The 16,718-nt window shown below is 52.5% G+C and overlaps 1 protein-coding gene across 1 annotated transcript; it reads right to left on the bottom strand.

The window, feature by feature from the left end:
- Positions 1–4,912: 4,912 nt before the first annotated feature.
- On the bottom strand, positions 4,913–12,913 carry KRT78 (keratin 78). Its single transcript, XM_065934352.1, has 10 exons — positions 12,548–12,913; positions 11,970–12,184; positions 10,858–10,918; positions 10,105–10,200; positions 9,138–9,302; positions 8,664–8,789; positions 6,165–6,385; positions 5,883–5,917; positions 5,703–5,801; positions 4,913–5,513 (listed from the first exon to the last, which is right to left on the bottom strand). Exons 1-10 carry the CDS (start codon positions 12,911–12,913, stop codon positions 5,353–5,355), a joined length of 1,545 nt encoding a protein of 514 aa, XP_065790424.1. The 3' UTR covers positions 4,913–5,352.
- Between the last annotated feature and the right edge of the window lie 3,805 nt (positions 12,914–16,718).

The following is a 16,718-nucleotide window of genomic DNA, read 5'->3' as shown; positions in this document are numbered from 1 at the left end:
CTGGGCAGAGGGGACACAGGACAGAAGAGGGTCCCTGCCTGACTCAGAGGCCTGGGCACTTAATAATAAGGAGGTTGAAGGGCCGAAGCCAGGAGATGAGGGAGGCAAAGACTGGGGGCTTCAACAGCCACCTGAGCCCTCATTGGCAGCATTCCCCCAGCAGGACCCAGCCATTTTAGGAGGAGTTGGAAGTGGGTGGAGGACACACCCCACTCTGGCTGGACATAGTACATATTCAAAAAGTGTTGGAACTTCCCTGGTTACTCCATGCTTCCACTACAGGGAACTCCGGTTCAATTCCTGGTCGGGGAACTAAAGTCCTGCATGCTGCAAGGTGCAGCTGAAAAAAAACAAGATGTGTCCAACAAAAGCCCCATAAAGCCTATAGATACTCCCAACATCCCATCTTCCCAGTCACAGAGCCCAGGATCTCGATCCAGAAGGGGCCAGGAGGCTCCTCAAATCTCTTCACAGAGTCTCGTCCGTACCTACCACCTTGGGCAGCTGGGACCAAACACATCCCTGAGGAAGAACCTGGCGATGTAATGTTAGCCAGGTGTTAGGACAAGGAAGTGGTGAGGATGTGCCATTGATTACCCACCTCAGCTCTGCAAGGAAGTGGTCCCAGAAGGGGAGACTTGCCTGAAAAAAAGGAGCAGGGACAGGATTTGCTATGGTCCCCACACAGCTGCCAGGGCCAGGTTTGGGGCTCCAAAGGAGAGGACAAGGGACCACCCCTACTGCCCAAGGAAACAGGCAGAGAGCAGGTGCTCTGGGCCCAGCGGAGGCTGTGGGATGGTTTCTAGGTGGCTGGGAGGCTATAGTGGCTCCCAGTTGCCTGAAGGAGTTGAATCCAGCCTCCTAGGGCTTCCCTGGTGGCTCAGATGGTAAAGAATCTGCCTGCAATGCAAAAGACCTGTGTTCAGAGGGTCAGGAAGATCCCCTGGAAAAGAGAATGGCTACCCACTCCAGTATTCTTGTCTGGTGAATTCCATGGACAGAGGAGCCTGGCAGGTTCCATGGGGTTGCAAAGAGTCAGGGCAACTCACACTTTTACTTTCCCACACAGGATGGGGGTGAAGATGCTCCCAGAACTAGTCCCTCAATGCCCAGGAGGGGGTTTTTTTCTCCCTGCTTGGAGTCAGGACCCCAGGCATTTGGGGGAGCTGAGCTGGGAGGTGAACCCCTACTAAGCTGTGTGTCCCTGGGCAGCATTCAACTTCTCTGGGCCCCCTCGCCTCTGCTTATGACCAGGGCCCGCCAGGGAAGTCCTTTCAAAACACTGGTCCTCCATCCCAAGACTGAATCATCACTTCCTGGGGACCTCTGTGTCCTGTCCCTGAGGCTATAACCCCTTTTTCAGCTCCCTTATCTCTTTCCCAGGAAGCATGGGAGGGGGAGATGGTGGCATGTGGGGAAAGGAGTGATGTCAGCCATCTGAGTCAGGCACAGCAGGGTGGTGGGAGTAGAGTTGGCGGCAAACACACCCTCCACCCCTCCCCAGGGACTGACACCCTCCTGTGTTTACCTGGAACTCTGTGCCAAGCCGTGTGCTGGGGGCTGGTAACACCTGCCCCAGAGAAAGCCCACAGTCTCACCAGCCCCAGCCCAGACGGCGTGGGAGCCACTCCACCTTCTCCAGTCTGGCTCCCCACTCATCTTTATACAGGACACCCAAATTCAGACCTTTCTTCCGTAGCTGAGGAGGCATGGCACCCTCCCCACCTCTGCTGCTTGGACCAAGGGCCTCTGTCTTTGGAGACCCTTTCCTGTCCAGGGCCCCTCCCTGCAGAGGACACAAGAGAGGGGTCAGAATGCTGCTGCTGATATAGAAGGGATGAGGCCAGACAGCCGATGGCATTAACCTGGCACCCAATATGGGCTGAACGACAGGAAAGATGGAGCAATGAAGAAAACAGTCACTGCCCTTGAAGAGCCCCATCCAGGGCAGGGTTTTCTCATCTAATAGGAACAATTATTATAGTCGGCATTTATTGAGCACTTACTACAGGGCAGATACCTTCAATACAAAAACACCTTCAAAACAAAAACATCCAGTCCCCACACTGGGGATTCTCCATATGCATCCTTTCTGCGCCGATTGATTCCCTGACCTCCCTAATCCCTGCAGGCCACTCCCTGGCTCTCTGGCTTCCAGAGGTGGGGGTTTGCCAAGGAGTGGGGAACATTAGTAGGAGATCTGGGAGACATGGGAGGTACTTCCTCCCAACCTCCTCCCTGCTCTAGGGGTGGCTGCCTTCCTCCATGCTTACAGCTTCTACCTGTTTCCACATCTCTATCACCCAGTCAGTCATCCACTTTCTCTCATCTCTTCAGCTCTACACAGAGCCACCATCCCCTCCTGATTTTCCTGGGACTATCCCACTTTAGCCCCTTCCCTAGTGGCTCAGATGGTAAGGAATCTGCCTGCAATGCAGGAGACCCCAGTTCAATCCCTGGGTTGGGAAGATGCCCTGGAGAAGGGAATGGCAACCCACTCCAGTATTCTTGCCTGAAGAATCTCCTTGGACAGAGGAGCCTGGTAGGCTATAGCCCATGGTGTCGCAAAGAGTCGGACATGACTGAGCAACTAACATGCCTGAACGCTCTCTTTTAACACTGAAAATCCCTCACCCCAGAAAACCTCTATGCAAGTCAGAGTTTGGCCACCGCTGCCAGAGGAGAAGGTGGGGGTGATGGGAGTGGCAATGGCTTCCCACCACTGACCACCTCTGGACTTTCCATCCCATGATTGTGTCCTTAGCTACACCCGCACCTCTGTAAGGAATTCTTTCATTAAAGTCCATTTAGCGGAACCACCTTGAGTACACTGATTTCCTTCTGGGACCCTAAATGTTCCCACCCCCCATGGCCTTATGAGTTGAGTATTGTATTACGAATGTCTTTTCACAGGTGAGGTAACTGAAGCCTGGAGACGAGAGGTCAGGGAACTGGTCACACCACCAGTAAAGGGCAGAGCCAGGATTCAAGCCCAAGAAGTCTAGCTCTAGGACCATGTGCTCACGTACTAATGGCTCTCTCACAGAAGGCAAAGGCTGGAAAGCTCCTTCTTAGATACTTTTGATGGAGAGAACCTATGGGTCTGAGAAAAGGGCTGGCCTCCCCCTAAAGCAGAGAACAATGGTGTGACCTAGACCCTGATGCTGGGAAAGATTAAAGGCAGGAGGAGAAGGGGACGACAAAGGATGAGATGATTGGCCGGCATCACCGACTCAATGGACATGAGTTTGGGTAAACTCCCGGAGTTGGTAATAGACAGGGAGGCCTGGTGTGCTGCAGTCCATGGGGTCCCAAAGAGTTGGACATGGCTGAGCAACTGAACTGAACTGAACTGAACCTGCAGCTCAGGCCATAGAATTGGGAGCCGGCTGGGTAGAGAGGAGGAGAAAGAAAGAAGACGTATAGGGGCCTATGGACTGATGGGGGATGAGAAGGTGACACTCCCACTCTCCAAGCACCTGGTTCTGATGCCCACACTCCCGGTTTCCTGCAGAGCTCCCTGAAAAAGAGGGAGGGAGAAGTTTCCAATGTCGCATTCAGACAGGCCCAGAGATGAAATGTGCATGAAGAGGTAGGAGAGATGGGCATAGTTTCTGTCCCAAGTCCCCAACAAACCTCAGACACAAGCTGAGCTGCTGATCCCCATCCAGGATGCAGATCACCCAGAGGTCCCAGAGGTCTCAGACTAATATGGAAGCTGGGTTCCAGACCAGAACCATGTAGAGACAGAGCCAAGAATAGCAACAGGCTGTGCCAGGAAGTGTCTGGTGCATTCTGACATGGAGAATTAGGGAAGGCTTCCAAGGGAGAGAAAAATGGGAACAATCTTGGGAAGAAGGAAGAACAAGGATGAGTGGGACTGTCCTTGGTTGGGAATAGAGCCTACTGTAGGCAGTTAACTAGGGAACAAGCTATGAGAGCCACTAAAACATCAGTGGGGATGGAGGAGATGGCGGGCATACCAGGGAGCATAGTGGAGGGTTGGAAGGAATCCCTTAATGATCTGATTTGTGTGAGGTGTGAGATACCCACAGGACCCACTCAAACAATGTAGATACTCCATAAATTGCCTTCTGAGGAGAGTGAGCTGGGTACCTGCATAGCTTTTGTTTTGTGGGATGGGGGTGGGGGAGATGAGCTATGCAAGCCTGGGGCAGAGCAGAATTGCCGGAAGGAGTGGCACAGAAGCTGCACATCACCAAAAGGAACCTTTGTCTCTGCCTTGCAGCCTGTCTTCTAAATGCCCGTGAAACACATGTATAAGGCTATGGCTTAGCATCAGTGCTGAATTCACCTGCCCAGGAGGTTAAATTTCTGAGGTGAGAGATGGAAGTGAGATAATAAGACCCAAGCTTACCACCCTGGGTAGAGCTAGAACCAGCACGTCACTGGGAGGAGACTGGAAGAAGCAAGAGGACACAAAAGGACCTCAGCACAAATCCTGATCTCCCAACCCCAGGTATGTGAATTAGCTGCAAAAGGCCAGTTACAAGGAAATGGCAACCCACTCCAGTATTCTTGCCTGGAAAATCCCATGAACAGAGGAGCCTAGCAGGCTACAGTCCATGGGGTTGCAAGAGTCAAACATGACTTAGTGATCAAACCACATTCTGTCCCTGGAAACCAAGGGCTCCGAGAAGGAAGGTCTGGCTCTCATGAATGGGAGGGGTTACACTGGAGACAGAAGGGCTAAGAGAGACACATTAAGCGAGCACGACAGGTCTGATCGATCTTACCAGAGTAACCCTAGTCCTGGTACTCAAAAAAATTCATGGGAGGGAAGGAGTGGGGAAGCGGGAGAGAGAAAGAAAGGAAGACCCATTGCAGGGAGAACTGGGTGCTGCTTTATTTTACAGAGAATAAATGGACAGAAATACAGAAATGGTGGCCCAGAGGCAGGTGAAGAGGGCAAAGGTATGGCCCTTGGTTCCAGCCCTCAGGTTCTGGTCAGTTGGTCTCGACCTGCTCCCTTAGGATGGAGACGCAATCTCGCCAAGCCCAATCAGGAGTTTTCCCAGTTTGGTCGAAGGCTGCAGAGAGAGGGGAGGACGAGGCTGGCTGGTGGGCTGAGGCTGGGCCCTGTGTTCCTTGGTTGGAGCCGGCAGCAGACAAGTAAAGATGCAAATTAGCATGCAGAGCAAGGCTAGACTGGACGAGCATTCAGAACAGCAAGCAGGCAGGACCCGCTGACTTCTACAGAGTCCCCTGCGGCCGGCTCAGGCTGTGGGCAGTAGATGCAGAGTCGGCAGCGCAGGGGTGGGAATGATGAGGATAAGAGAAGACCTAAGAGGGCTCGGGAAAGCAGGGGTGAGTAGGTGGCCTCTGGGTCACTCAGTATGTGACAGACGTTTTCAGACTTGACTCAACCGTCTTCTTCAGGATAGTGTGGCTGGTGGAGCAAGAGGAAGAGCCGGACACAGAGCTAGAGCCCACAACAGGGCCCTGCCCAGAGCCCAGGATGATGCTGGAGCCACCGGTCACGACGCTGGAGCCTCCCTTCACGACACTGGATTCCCCCTCCACGATGCTGGAGCCTCCCTTCACGACGCTGGAGCCTCCCTTCACAACGCTAGAGCCTCCCTTCACGATGCTGGAGCCTCCCTTCACGATGCTGGAGCCTCCCTTCACGATGCTGGAGCCTCCCTTCACGATGCTGGAGCCTCCCTTCACGACACTGGAGCAACTAGACCCAAAGCTGCCTTTCCCGCCTCCAAGTCCACAAATGCTCCCCAGGCCACCATCTGCTCCTCCAGACACGACGGTGCTGCCTCCCCCAACAGCTGCCAAGAAAGAGGCCAGGGTCACAGCAGAGTCCTCGACTGCCCGTGGGAACCCCTCTCCCAAAGTCCCCTGATACTCACAGACAGTCACCTGGCTGGCACATTCCCCAGACATCCTGGGGGAGAAAAGACAAGAGGAAAAACTAAGAAGGGCTGCAGAGAGTGTGTCCCAGGGTGCTTTTCAGCCTCTTGGAGCAGCACACTCTGAGCAGATAGAACCCCCCAATTTTAAATCCCTCCCGGCAGAATAGGTGACCCTGAGCAGTTCAGAGTGTGGAGAAATCTCTCAGCATCCTGTGTTGGCCTGGCATCCCCCACCCCCACCTCGCTCACACATCCCCAGGGCCCTGACTGGCCCCTCACCTGCACTCCTCGCCCTCCAGCAGCTGGCAGTAAGTGGCAATCTCCACATCCAGGGACAGCTTCGCGCTCATCAGCTCCTGGTAGTCACGCAGCAGCCGCGCGATGTCCTGCTTGGCAGTTCTCAGGGCGGCCTCCAGCTCGGCCAGCTTGGTCTGAGCATCCTTGAGGGCCAGGTCCCCACGCTGCTCAGCATCAGCAATGGCGACCTGCAGGCTGGCGTTCTAGCGGAGCATGGAGATAAGGGGAAAAGTGACTATCAGCACGGCACGCGCACCCAAAGTACCTACTATAACTTAAAAGCTGAGATGGACCGTAATCTCATGAGCCCAAAATTATTCTTGGCCACGCCCAGCTCTTCTCATTCTAAAAGGAAGTGTTCCCTCTTCTGCTTCTTAAATCCTAGAGCAGGTTAAGTAGTGTCCTCAAAAATGTCATATCCATCAAGAACTTCAGAATATGACCTTATTTGGAAAGATATGGTCTTTGCAGATGTAATGAATTAAGGATCTTAAGATGCTATCATACTGTATTTAGAGTGAGCCCTAAATCCAGTGACCAATGTCCAAGAAAAAGATGAGGGGATACAGACACTGAGATAGATGGAGGCAGAGATGAGAGTGAGGCAGCCACCAGACAAGGAATTCCTGGAGCCACCAGATGCCAAGAAGGACTCCCCCAGCTCCTTCAGAGGGCACAGCTGCTGACACCTGAGTTCAGACCTCCAGCCTCTGGACCAGACAGAACAGTTTTCTGTTCTTTCAAACCATCAAGTTTGTGATACTTTGTCACAGCAGCCACAGGAAATGAATCCATCTCCTTTGCCACTTTACCCAGTGATTTTTCTGTATTTCTCCCCCAGCCCTAACCCTCAGCGCCATCCCTCAAATAGTTTCTCTCTCCCAGGGTACTTACAGCTCCTCGTGTCCTGGATGGGTCATTATCCATGTGCCTTTTAGAACAACCCCATTTCAAATACTTTGTCCCAATGTTGTCAGAGTCTATCAAACTATGGGCCTCAATTCGAAAAACACATTCTCTGTGTTCACCTCTCCAATCCGATAGAAAACTCCTAGAGGAAAGACTGCATCCCTATCTAATCAGCCATCTAGCTGATTTACCCTCACATTCGGGTCAGGAAGGAAGGCATTCCCTAAAGGCTCTCATTATTCATTTTCCACAAAGCACCCCATGGATGGGGACACTGTCTCCCTTCTCCTGATGAAGAAACTCAGCCCTGGAAAGGAGGTGAGAGGTGGAGCTGGGACCCTAATTCAGGACATCTGAGGTCCAGTTCACTGCTCTTACTTTAGTCTCCATTCATCAGGCTTGTGCATGAAAAGGAGGAGTAATAGGGGGTGGGTCCCCAGGAGGGATTCTCCCAGGAAAGACACCTTGCTCTACAGGAGGACAGTGGTTCCCAGACATGGGCACATAGTGACTCTCCTAAGCGCTCGCCATGGACTCAAACTCCAAGCGCTTCGTCATTACCTGGTGAGCTTTGTTGAGAAAGCAGGTTTCTGGGCTCCACCCTTAGAGGCTCTGATTCCCTGTTGCCAGTGGGAGGCCCAGGAATCTGTATCTTATCAGACACCCCAGAGAATCCCCAAGCTTCCAAAGCAAGAAGTCCAAAATTACAGGCAAAACAAAGAGGCAGCAAATTGAGTAATAGGACCTGGTCCCCTTCACCTCAGGTCCTGCCTTGCACTTCAAAGAAGAGCAGGTCAGGACATCTGGACACTGAGTATGGCCTTTGAACGATCTGTACTCCAAGAACTTTCTCCAAGATCTGTACCTTGCTCACACGTGCACGGGCCACACATGACTTGGGAATCAGGCTGAAGTGCTTGAGGAAACCCTCTGACTCTGTGGTCTCAGCTCTCAACCCTCTGTTCATCCCAAAAGAACGATTCTTTGGGCTTAGGGAAAGTGAGGGCAAAGACACTTGAAAACTTAAGAGTCTGTAATCTGGAAGTGAGGTCTCCAGGAGGAGCAGGAAACCACCTCCCTACCCTTGCCATCCTTTCCGTCCACCTCTCCCCGCTCTTCCTACTCACAGCATCACCCGACCCTAAGGGGGCCTCGACACCCCACCATCCTGCCCATGTCCCCCGCTCCCTGGGATCCTGGTTCTCTCCCTCCCCAACAGGGGACCAGGAAACCCAGTGCATGGTCTTAGAGTCCTTGCTGGACTTGAGGACTAGGGGTCAAAAGAAGAGATTAGAAAAGAGATGAATCAACCCTCTTCCCTAGAAGCCGAAAGTGCCAAGTGCACGTGGGCGTGGAATGCAGTGAGAAGGCTGGGCCGAGGTTGGCAGTGTGGAGCCCATGCTGCTAGAATTCCCTGGGAGGAGAGCTGAACCCCTCTGACACGGGGCTCAAAGTGCTCTCGACCCCAAATTATACGAAGCTCCAACGAGTTATCAAAGTTTCACACCAGCCACGCAGTGACCCCTGCACAAAGGTGGTAAGACAGAGGGCTTGGGGGCTCGGGACCCTTACCTGATTCTTGACGTTCTCAATCTGACTCTGCAGCTTCTTAATTGTCTGCTGCAGCTGAGTGATCTGGACTTTGGTTTCCTTCATGTTATTTCCGTGAAGCTGGGCACAGGCCTGAAGCTCCCGGTACTGAGGGGGAACAGAGGTGACACCGTCAGTGGGGAGCACCCCACCTTTGACCTTTGACCCTCACCTTTGACCATGGCCCCGGCTCCCTGCCTCCTCACATCCTCATCCGGAATGCAGGTGAAACACTGAGACCAGGACGTGGTGGGATGAGGTTGTGGAACTCCAAGCTCGTCTCCCGTGCACTGCCTCCCTCCCGGAGAGGGAGAACATGGTACCCACACAGCCCTGGTGCTCCAGACAGGTTATCAGAACTGCCCCAACCAGACTGAGGTGGACAACCGCCCCAGGGGGGCAGGCAGGGAGACCCAGTCTTTTCCAGCTCAGTGCTAGCCCCCCCAGCCCCGGCACCTTGGTCTGGTACAGCAGCTCGGCTTCGGCTTTGCTGGTCCGGGTGATCTCCTCATAGCGGGCTCGGACCTCAGCGATGAGGTCTCTGAAGTCCAGGCAGCGGTTGTTGTCCATGGACAATACCACAGACATGTCACTGGCCTGGGTCTGCAGCTGGCCCAGCTCCTGCGGGGAGGACCAACTCAGTGTCCCATGGCTTCCCAGCTCCCCTTCCCCTTGGAGCCCCAGGGAAAGTGGACACAGTGCCTGACTTCCTGCGCCCCCCTGCAGAAGCAGCCCTCATTCATGCCAGCTGGCACTGAGCATGCCCTGTCCTCTTATCTGGAAGTGAGGGCAGTCCAAGGACTCCTGGACGTTAAAGGAACATGTCCTCGGGGCCCCAAATCACCCGGCCCCACGTCACTCCCTGACCTCCTATCACATACCCTCCCTCTTTCTCCTTGCATTTCCTCAAAGACCAGTAGGCTCCTGGCTCCCTCTCCCGGGAATCCCTCAAGCCACCCCCCCACCATATGGCTAACTTCCTCACCTCTGTCAGATCTTTGCTCTAATTTTGTCTTCTAAATAAGGCCATCTGACCACTCTGAAATTGCCACCAGCCCTATCCCTCCATGTTCCCAATCCTCCTCTCCCAGTTTTCCTTTTTACATAGCGTTTATCACTTTCTAACATGCTATGTAATTTATTTATTTACCAGGTCTACTGCTTATTGTGTTTATTATCTCCCAGCCTCGTGATTTTTGTCTGATTATTCATGGGTGTATTCTCAACACCTAGCAATTCACCTGGTACATGCTCAGTGATTGTCAAAGGACTAAATGACCAGTGTCTAAGTCACCCTAACCAGGATTCACCTCCCAGTCACTCCCACTATGCTGTGGTCACAGGGAGCCTGCCTGTGCTGTCCCCCTCCCTCATCCTGCCTGCCCTAGGCAGACCATCGCTTCTGCCCCTGGAGAATCCTCACTTCTTCATAGAGATGCTTCAGGAAGCAGATGTACTCTTTCAGATCCTCCACCTTGCTTTCCATCTCCATCTTGCTCAGGAAAACCCCGTCTGCATCCTGGGGACAGAAAGACAAAAACCATGTACCCCCACATCCTCTTTGGGGGTCCCTCTCTGACCCAGGAGTTCTGTTCACACACTGCCCAGCACACACACCCCTATGGCCCTCACCAGCTCCCATTCCTTCCTCTCTCAGCCCCGCCTTGCCCTGCTCTTTCTTTTGTCTGCCATTGATCCACACCGCCTTCAGGAAGCCTTCCCTAATTCATCCCAACCGGTTCGGCTTCTTCCACTCCCTCCCCACCCTCTCCCACAGTGACTCCCAGAGCTCATCACATAGTCCCTCAATCGGATCTTGTTCAAGGGTCCCTGTATCTAAGTATATGTTCCATTTCCCCACAGGGTCCCTGTAGATATGTGACAGCATGTGACATGTCACACACACACACACACACGATTCTGTGCACAATGAATGACTCAGGATTCGGGTAGGGGGACTTCTCGGTTGGTCCAGTGGCTAAGACTCCGTGCTCCCAAAGCAGGGGGCTCGGGTTCAGTCCCTGATGAGGGAACTAGATTCCACATGCCGCAACTAAGAGTTTGCCTGCCACAACTAAATATCCCACATGCCACAATTTAGGCCCAGTGCGACTTAATAAATAAATTTAAAAAAAAAAAAAAAAAGGATTCAGGTAGAGCAGTTGAACCCACTCACCTTTTTGAGGACCACAAAGTCATTCTCCAGTGTGGCACGCTTATGGGCCTCACGCTCATACCTGCCAAGTAAGCACAGAAAGACGCTGCCTAGGGTGCTGGCATCAGAGCCGAGGACTGTCTCCAAGCAGTCTCCAAGCGAAGGTCACTCTGCTTTAGATGCTCCAAAGCGGGACCCACCACCAGCCTGCACCTCTATTCTTCCATCAGGAAGTTTTGTCATGTCCTATGTCCTTCTTCACTCTCTTAGCCCAGGTCCTCTATGACATCAGGTCACTTAGCTTCACTTCTGGAAGGCACTTTCAAACACTTCTCACAATCACTTACCGCTCACAATCATCATCTGAAGCAGGCATTTTGGATTTTATCAGAGAGATTATAAGATGTGCCCAGGTAATAGATAATTAGGTGGCCCATGCAGATCTAACACCCAGGTCTCCTGGCCTCAGTCTTTCTAGGACCCTCCACATGGACCCTGGAGCCAACCTCCTAATGACTCTGGAACATGAGAAAGGCATTATCCCAGTCTACAGATATGGAAACTGAAGCTGGGAAAGGTGAAATTCTTTGCTCAAGGCCACACAGCTATTCCTTGCTCATAGTCACCAAACCTGAGCCTTCTGTGGCTTCAGAGCTCTCCCCATATCACCAGGTGACCTCGTGGGGAATCCAGAACTGCAGCCAGCTGTGAATCATGCCACAGGCCCAGGGATGGTCCCACTAAGTGAATTCCCTTCTACCTCTAAGACCAGAGAATATCTGAGTCACTTTAGCCCACAGCCTGCTCAACAGGAATTTCTCAAGAAAAAAACCCACAGGAACATTCTTTAAATAAGCCCCTCCCCACCTTGACCAGAAACGTGGCCCTCATAGTCAGGGCCTGCTAGGATCGAGGCTCTCCAGTCCTGGGTATCAGGGGCTGGGGGGCCTCTTACCTGCAGCAGATGGGGCCCCCTGAGAATCAGAGAGAGTGAGGATGCAGAGAGGCCAGAGGGGAGGCCTGTCCTATGACTCCTCAGAGGAGTCAGAGGAAGGACAATTTCCAGCAGACAGCCTGATTCAAGCCCTCCCAGCTGCCGCCCAGGCCCCATGGGGATGTTGTGGTTCACATACTTAGCTTTATACTCCTCCTCCTGGCCCTGGCAGGACTTCAGCTCGGCGTCCAGAGACCCTCGTTCCCTCTGCAGCCGCTCCAGCTGTGTCTTGAGCTGGACCAGATAGGCCTCAAAGAAAGACTCCAGGCCCTGGGGTCTGTCACTCAACCCCTGCTGCTGCAGCAAGTGCCACTTGGTTTTCAGGACCTTGTTCTGCTGCTCCAGGAACCTCACCTGCCGCACAAGCAGAGAATTCCTGAGGCTCCTGCCAGACTCCCTGCCTGGGCAGAGCCTCCGGGACAACTCTCTAGCCTGAGCAACACTCTAGCCGGCCTGGAGCCTTTGAGGCCTTTGATAAATATTTGCCCACACACTCAATGAATTATAATGACATTTCTATAAAGGGAATTTCAAAACACCAATTAAACATAGCCTCGGCATAACCAGAGAGACTCCAGTTAGACCACAAGAGGGACTTCCTTGCTGTACGTGATTAGAAAAGGAGTAGGAGGCTAGACTGCCCCTTTCCCAAGTCCATTGAAAACAGTTCCTCCGAGACAGGCACAGAGACAGGGGCTTAGCTGAGTGGACCCTCACCTTGTCAATGAAAGAAGCAAACTGGTTGTTGAGGACTCTGATCTGTTGGGTCTCCTGGGTCCGAACCACCTGGAACTGGGGGTCGATCTCAATCTTCAGTGGGGTCAGAAGACTCTGGTTGACGGTCACTTGCTGGATGCCTCCCAGAGGGCACAGGGAAAGCCCAGGCCCACCACTCCCCTCCCCAAGCCACGCCCCTAACCTTCCCCACGAACCCCAGGTCCTTCCACGAGAGCCTCCTTGGCACCCCCGAAAGGAACTGAGGCTCCTGCTGCTGAAGCCAGCCCTGCTTCGGGCCACCGATTGGGCAGAACAGGCTGAGCGAGCACTGAAGCCCCTCCGGGCCCGGCAGGAAGAGAGAGACATGGCAGTGACTGAAGGTCTCAGGGCTGCAAAGGATCGTCAAGAGCGAGTTCCTGCCCTGAGGCCCGGCACGAGATTTTTATCCCCTCCCGTGCCTGGGCTGGGCCTTGGAGAGCAAGATGCTCTTGGCCTGACTGTGTCTGTCACTGGCTCCAGCTGACCTCTTCTGACACTCCTGGGAATAGATGCCCGGCACGTGCAGGGCCCAAGGAAGAGACCCAGAGCCTGCCCTCTGAGCTCCAGGCTACAGGAAGGGTGGGCACATTCTGAAGACCAGGAAGCAGCCAGAGACTGGGACTTCAGTGCTGGCGGATGGGGAGAGAGGGCCCTGAGCAAAGTCACTGAGGGTCATTCAAGGAAGGCTTCCTGGAGGAGGAGATGGATAAGAAGGGAGGCACATTCAAGGGGAAACGAAGATGGAGGGGGTTCAAATGGAGCACTTGAGTACCCTGCAGATGCTGGACAGGGGAGCACAGCTTCTCAAAGGAGGATCCACATACAAGAGTAGGAGAAGGAAGGCTCTTTGCAGCACAGGAGAAACCAGGAGGTTAATAGAGGTGTTACTGTCATTGCTGGCTCAAAGACACTGCAAGATTTGGAAATGAAACAGAAAAACAGGGTATCCGAGTCCCTCCTCTTGCCCAACCCAGCAATCATCGACAAGGCGCCACCCGACTCAAACCAGGCCTCTCCACCTGGGATGGCGGCAGATAAAGCATTCCTAAGCCCAGCCTGTGTCCCTTCCACAAACACACAGCACCAGGCCCATCAACCTGGGTCTCGCACTGCATTTGTCAAGTTACTCATCAGAGGTCCCAGGCTCTAAAATAAAATGTACATTTAGAAACACCCTTCCCTTGGGGACTGGGAACAAACATAGGAGCTTTGGGGCTTTAGATTCAATCCCTGCCCTGAGAGTTTGCTAACTGGAGGAGCCCCAGGGTTCATCACTCAGTGATTCTCCCACCGGGTGGAGGAGGCAGGCAGCATTCAGCTGCCTCCCCTGTTGCCCTCCCACTGCGGGCAGGGAGGGCTGGCAGCTCTGATTTTCAGAAATTTCCAAAATGTCTACTTTCCATGAAGGGAGGGCTATTTCTCCCTCGCCCTCCCCCCATTTCTTAGAGCGTGATGCACCCTGAAGCTGGGGTACTGGGGTCTTTGATAATGCAACTCAAAGCCAGTACAGAGACTCACAGAATAACGAACACGCAAGAGATGTGCTATGAGGAAGTCAGTCCTAGCAATGCAAACAATCCCGTGGATGCTCCAACCCTGGCAACAGACAACAGTGAGCGTGTCTCCCCTCCCTCTAGAGGATTAAAAGTTCCTTCCTCTTTTCCCTACAGCCCCATCCAGCAGACAACCCGGAAGGAAACTGAATGACAGATGACCTCAAGGGGAGGAAGAGGCCAGGCCTCCTCTGGGGAAAACAAAGGCAATCAAGGGACTGAGGACTCAGGCGAGAAACAGAAGAGAAGGAAAACAATCCAAGAAATGATTCAGGTATACCAAGAAGAGAGGAGGCAGTGCAGGCAGACTTGGAATCTAGAAAGAGAATCTGGGAAATGGGTTGACTCCCATTGAGGACCCACCTCCAAACCCTAGCCCCCTGGGGACCACTCCACAGAGGCACAAACATTCTTGAGAAAGATCTCTGCGGGTTGGATTCAACCACTCCCTCCCCACCAATATTAAGGGTAAAGGGCAGAGGTCACACTTGAAACTTCCCCATATTTGTATAGTTTCAGAGTATTAGAAGGGCTTCCCCAGTGGCTCAGCACTACAGAATCCACCTGCAATGCAGGAACTGCAGGAGATGAGGGTTCGATCTTTCACTGGAAAGATCCTCTGGAAGAGGGCATGGCAACCGATTCCTGTATACGTGCCTAGAAAATCCCATGGACAGAGGGGTCTGGTCTGCTACAGTCCATGGGGTCACAAACAGTCAGACATGACTGAAGCGAGTGAGCATGTGACAAAGTATTAAAGCCAGAGAGCTTCAAGGTTCTCTGGTTCAATGCCCTTGTTTTTCACTTAAGGATTCTGAGGCCCCATAGGGTTTAGGGAAGGTGCAGAGACTGCAACCTTGAGTAATCTAAGAGATTGCACCAGATGACCTCTAAGCCTACTTTGACCCATCGCTCTGGTTTGAGCGACTTGCTCAAGGCCACCCACATAGCTGATAGGGTTGAAGCCTGAGCCCCCACCCAGCTCAGACCACTGACCCAGGAACAGCCCATAAACAGACCTTTGATCATGACTCCACCGTGTCTGCCTTGTCCACCCCTCCATCCAGCTCAGGGTCTGGCTTACACTAAGCATTCAAAGTACTTGTCTAAGAGGTGAATTCTTACCCATGACAGTTATACCCAGGGACCTTCTTGAATCCCCTTAAATTCTCAAACACTACTGTAACATGTTTTCCTCCACTAAAAAAAAAAAAAAATCATGCCATGATGGAGAGAATGACAAAATGATCTGGAGATTTGAATACTAGGCCCCTCAGAGGCTAAGTGGTACACACATGCTAAATCACTTCAGTAATGTCCGACTCTTTGTGACACCATGGACTGTAGACTCCTCTGTCCATGGGGATTCTGCTGGCAAGAATCCTGGAGTGGGTTGCCATGCCCTCCTCCAGGGCATCTTCCCGATGCAGGGACTGAACCTGCGAGTCTTATGTCTAACCTGAATTGGCAGGTGGGTTCTCTACCACTAGCACCACCTGGGAAGCCCAAGTATTACACACAAAGGCACACAAAAGGGTCCAACTTAGAGGGCAGTAAAGTGCAAATGGCTCAAATCATGAGCTTACCATTAAACCCAGCATGTGACCATTCCAGTGGGTTTTACCCATTGGGTCAAATCTCCTGCTCCAAGTCAACCAGCCTTAACCACACCTCAAGCCCTACAATCTCTACCTACCCCAGTCCTGCTTTCGAGGATACCCAGCCAGGGCAGCTACTTGTATTAACCACTCCCCAGCGGCCCCTTTTCTTACTGCTCCACTCTGAGTTCACCTCTGGCTGCGGCGACAACTCCTCAACCTCTTTCCCTCTAATTGCACTCAAGCCTGTTCTGCTTGTGCAGTGGATGCTTTTACCCAATAGCCATTTATTCACATCGAACTTATTTTTTTAATCTTGACTGCACTGGATCTTTGTTGCAGCACAAGGGCTTCTCATTGCAGTGCTTGGGCTTCTCTAGTTGTGGCCCGCTGGCTTAGCTGTCCTGAGATTTGTGGGGTCTTTGTTCCCTGACCAGGGATTGAACCCGCAACCCCTGCATTGGAAGGTGGATTCTTAACCACTGGACCACCAAGGAAGTCCCCACATTTACTTATGAACTCAACAAATTATGATTAAACACCTCCTGTGTGCCGCGACCTATGCTGAGAGTTAGGAATTTAGCAGAGAACAAGGCCCGGCCTCTGCACTAAGAAAGCTTAGAGTCCAGTAGAGAAAGAGACATTGAACAGGTAATTAAACAAGTATTTAATTGCAATTAAGGAAAGAAAAGTATAGGGCATGAAAGAGTCCTAACCTAGTTTATCCCCTAATTTTTTCTCAGACATGCCAGGAACACCCCTGCCTCAGAACCTTTGCCCTTGTTATTCCCTCTTTCTAGAATGCTCCTTCACAGAACCCCAAATAGCTACAAGTCACCATCTCTGGCTGCCCCAAACCAAAACTGAAACACCAAGTTGCTCTGACACTTCTTACCCCCTTCCCAGCTCTATCTCCTTCCACTGAACACTTGGCACTTTCTAACATGCCATACATTTCACTTCCTCATTTTGCTTGTCAAT

Source organism: Muntiacus reevesi, chromosome 4 (assembly GCF_963930625.1).
Source record: "Muntiacus reevesi chromosome 4, mMunRee1.1, whole genome shotgun sequence".
Taxonomy (NCBI): domain Eukaryota; kingdom Metazoa; phylum Chordata; class Mammalia; order Artiodactyla; family Cervidae; genus Muntiacus; species Muntiacus reevesi.
Note: the sequence above shows the minus strand (reverse complement) of the source record. Positions and strands in the feature narration are given on the sequence as shown.